The sequence below is a fragment of the Arachis hypogaea genome, chromosome 12, assembly GCF_003086295.3.
Source record: "Arachis hypogaea cultivar Tifrunner chromosome 12, arahy.Tifrunner.gnm2.J5K5, whole genome shotgun sequence".
Classification (NCBI taxonomy): Eukaryota; Viridiplantae; Streptophyta; class Magnoliopsida; order Fabales; family Fabaceae; genus Arachis; species Arachis hypogaea.
This window is the reverse complement of record NC_092047.1, coordinates 115577652-115581809: the sequence shown is the minus strand read 5'-3', so window position 1 is coordinate 115581809 and position 4158 is coordinate 115577652. Positions and strand designations below refer to the sequence as shown.

Sequence of the window (4158 nt, the reverse complement as noted above, 5' to 3'; positions counted from 1 at the left end):
TTATCCCAAATAATATATTATAAATATAGTAAAATAACATATTTCAATAAAAAAATTATTAATAAAAAATTATATGAATTTTTGTTTTGCACAAAATAAAATTATTATATATTTATTTATTTTTTACGTTGTATATATATTTTTTTAATTAAATTAATATAATACAAAATCTTTTATCATACTGTTCATATTTAATGTTTTAATTTTGTTTCTCACAATATATATATATATATATATATATATATATATATATATAACACAAATTTTTTTATCATTGTGTTTATATTTAATATTATAATTTTATTTCACATAAAACAAAATTTATTTAAATTTTAATATTATATACATAATATATATATAACACAAAATTTTTTATCATTGTATTTATATTTAATATTATAATTTTATTTCACACAAAACAAAATTTATTTAAATTTTAATATTATATACATAATATATATTTAATATTATTTTTTTTAAAATTCTATTATATCTTTTTTTCTAGATTTAGTACATAAATTTTCAACTTATTTTTTATGTATTATTTATTTTAATTCTAAAGTCCAATAACTTTTTTTTGTACAGACATGTTTTTAATATTTATATACTATTTTTTTATTTTGAACTTCAGCCCAATATCTGAGACTTACAAAAAAAATCTAAAACTTGTAAAAAATGATTAACTTGATTAACAGGTTACCTTTTTAAATCCAGACCATTCAAATAAAATATAATAAATGAAGAGTTCAGATTTAATGAATCTACAAGATGTGCAGCACTCCATACTTAGTAAGGAGCGTTTAAGGATGAGCCATCCATGACCAACCATGATACAACAATAATTTCCATTACTAAAAGAAAAAATAATAATAAATAAATAAATAAATAAATAATAATTTTTTTTAAATGGAGTTTCCACGAATTAGTCTTTGTCAGGTCGGATTAAGAGATACCAAAAAAAAAATTTCATTACTGAAAGAAAAAAACAATCTAGTTCTAGACAGACCTTTTTTGAAAAAAAAAAAAAAATAATAATAAATAAATTTGGTAAGCACAAGGAGCATATTCTAGAAGGTACTTAACCGGAGAGAGAAGAAGAAGAAGAAAGAGAAAGAAGGTGTAGTAAAGTCTAGAAGTGTCGCTCAACAAACAACATAAACACACTTTCTGTGTTCCTTCTTCTGTCATCAAAATCTACCTTACTCTCAATTCTTCTCAAACGTAGGGTTTTTGTCTCTCTCTAACAAAACCATGAGGTACTTTTTTCATTTCAATTTTATTTATTTATTTTTTATGTTCATATGTATGTTTAAAAGTGTTAATCCTCTGAACTTAGCATCTTAAGTTTGATTATGATTAGTGATTATGTTGAGTAATCATAGTTTTTGAAATGGAAACAGGACACATGTTAGTTAATGGTTTATACCACTGAAGTTTGCATTACTTTGTTCATTTTTTATTATATTGTAAAAGTTTTCTCTTATTATAACTCATTGGCAAGTTTAGGAAGTGTGATTTTCTATGAAGAGTGTGGGAAAATATGATTGTGGTTTTTCAATTACTAGCAGCTATACATGCCTTTTTTGCATTGTCAAGTTGCTGAACATTGATATTAATAATTTTGATTTTTGTTGATGTTAGTTAAATTTTAATCTTAATTTGTTGTGCTGCAATTTGTGTTATTGGGATGAATAGCTTTTTTGGTAGTTCAACTTATAGTATACTATCTAGGTTTCTTGCATGCATTTTGGGAATTTTCATTTTTAGGGATCAAATTCTTCCATTTGCATCAGCATTCATGTAGTGAATCAGAAAGTTGAGTATTGTGATTGATACTGTAAAGGAATTTATACTTTTAGTAAATACAAATTAAATCCTTTTGATTTTTGTGTTCTGATCGTGTTTTTTACATCATTTGCTGTGTGCAGCCGTCATCCTGAGGTTAAGTGGGCTCAAAGGCTGGACAAGGTTTATATAACGGTTCAGTTGCCGGATTCGAAGAATGCGAAAGTGGACCTAACTCCAGATGGTACTTTCACCTTTTCGGCTACTGCTGGTGCCGAAGATCATCTGTATGACTTGAAGTTGGATCTCTTTGACAAGGTTAATGTAGAGGTGAGACTCAAATTTTCCTATTTATAGATAGCAATGACATATCTATAAAATTTACCGTGTAAAATTCTTTTATGATAATCAGGTGTGACCATGTAGGTTAAAGTAGTTTTCTTTGAAATGGTTGATGTGGAAGTTGATTCTTTTTGTCTATGCATCATCATCTACTTAGATATTAGTTTAAGAAACTAAACTAAAGTATTGCATTATCCATGATGTGCTTGCACTTTAGGATGATGTTTGTTGTTGATGTAATCTCCATGGAGTACATGTAACATGTTTAAGTCTCTTTAATGTTTTTGAAATTTGTCTAAGAAATTTAGTGTTTTGTTAATTGCACTAGAACTATTTTTGTTTTTCAATGCATATTCTATTGGTTTCAGGAGAGCAAGATTAATGTAGGGGTGAGAGGCATATTCTGTGTGGTGGAGAAGGCAGAGAAAGGATGGTGGAAAAGGTTACTACGAGGAGAAGGAAAGCCTCCGCATTATGTGAAAGTAGATTGGGATAAATGGGTTGATGAAGATGAAGATGATGGTGGTATGGACATGCCTAAATCATGTTATTAGCAATTTTTGAAATTCTCTGTTTCATGGCTGCGGTTTTCTGACCGATTATCCTGTTTGTTTGCTTAGGTCTTGGTGATCTAGACTTGGGAGGGATGGATTTCTCGGTATGCAATGTGTTTGGATGAATTCATCTGTTTGGACACCCTTTCTTGTTTGATGTAATCTGTTCTAAATTCTAATTCTATTGAATGCTGCAGAAATTTGGTGGGATGGGCGATGATGCAATGGGTGATTTCGATGATGACGATGATGATGGTAAGTATGCTGCAAAATTAGCATTTGATATTTGGTGTGTGTGAAGTACTTATTATACATCATCATTTTAGAAATCATGGGTATGTGTGAACTTTACTCACTAGTATTAATCCCCTAGAGGGGAAGCCAATGAATCATGAAACTAACTTGAATTAACTGATTGAATTGCCAAATTCATCTGGGAAGAAAAGGTTTTGTTGGTTTTATAACTATGAGGCATATGATACTATATTTGAGGCCAAAGTCAGTTGCCGTTTAGGATTTAAATTGGTGGATCTACCTTTTTTCGTCGGCCGCAGAATATGGTCATTTTTAGCATCATTTAGGAAGTGTCCTAAATGAACCAACATGATCAATTGCTGTAGAAGGTGCATTGTAGCATTGTTCTCCCATTCTTAAGGCCTCAAGTATGGTACTTTAGGGTTTTCGTGCTTTAGGATTCGTTTATTTGGCCGACTGAAATATATTTGTTTGCCAATTATAATAGAGCAAGAAGTGTCGAAGCCCGGAGGACAGGGGACTAGTACTGAGAAAGAGGGAGCTTCCACGGCCGGAGATCAAGATGCTGCCGGGGAGGCTTCAACAGAGAAAAAAGAAGCTGCTCCAAGCACATAATACCCTTTCAGTTCAAGATCTTCAACACCTGGATGATGCTTATAAGCATGCAGTAGATTATTTCAGTATTGTAGTGTGAATTGATAGTTCTTGAAGTAGAGACATCATATTACCCCTGTTTCTTGACCCTAAAACATTGGTGTCTTGGTGAGTAGTGAGTGCTATTGGCATAGTCAACGACTTAACATTCATTCTCTCTAGCTGAAGTAGGATATTGTACAAGTGAGACTTTTTTTTTATTTCATGAAGGAATTTGGTATCAGAATATCTATATAATATTATTCATCATGCTGCCTATTAATTTTCATGGCAACTGTTGATGGAGCCGAGTGTGTTTATTATTTCTCTTTCCTAGTCAAAGACCATATTGTTTATAAATGTTTTTAAGGCCGATATTAATTGGATTCTAGGATAGGAAATTTTTGAACATTTTCAACAGAAATAGGATTTGATATCTGCTTTATCATCTTACTCTTGATATTATGCTAATTTAATACTCAAGAACATACCACAAGAAAAGTTTTGTGGCTATTAAGGAGAGTTGATATTCAATTTAACTCATAAAGTATGATGTCGAATTCAAATTGATTTAAAATTATAATTGGTT

At 30.0% G+C, this 4158-nt stretch overlaps 1 protein-coding gene across 1 annotated transcript; it reads left to right on the top strand.

The window, feature by feature from the left end:
* Positions 1-1024: 1024 nt before the first annotated feature.
* LOC112728520 (uncharacterized protein OsI_027940) lies at positions 1025-3875 on the top strand. Its single transcript, XM_025778685.2, has 6 exons — positions 1025-1256; positions 1929-2115; positions 2496-2652; positions 2748-2785; positions 2879-2936; positions 3424-3875. Exons 1-6 carry the CDS (start codon positions 1252-1254, stop codon positions 3549-3551), a joined length of 573 nt encoding a protein of 190 aa, XP_025634470.1. The 5' UTR covers positions 1025-1251; the 3' UTR covers positions 3552-3875.
* Positions 3876-4158: the final 283 nt, after the last annotated feature.

Excerpts from the sequence above, each read along its gene's own strand:
- LOC112728520 (XM_025778685.2), top strand. Across the intron at positions 2,116-2,495 it reads TTGACAAGGTTAATGTAGAG|GAGAGCAAGATTAATGTAGG; the intron begins GTGAGACTCAAA and ends TATTGGTTTCAG. Across the intron at positions 2,786-2,878 it reads TGGGAGGGATGGATTTCTCG|AAATTTGGTGGGATGGGCGA; the intron begins GTATGCAATGTG and ends TGAATGCTGCAG.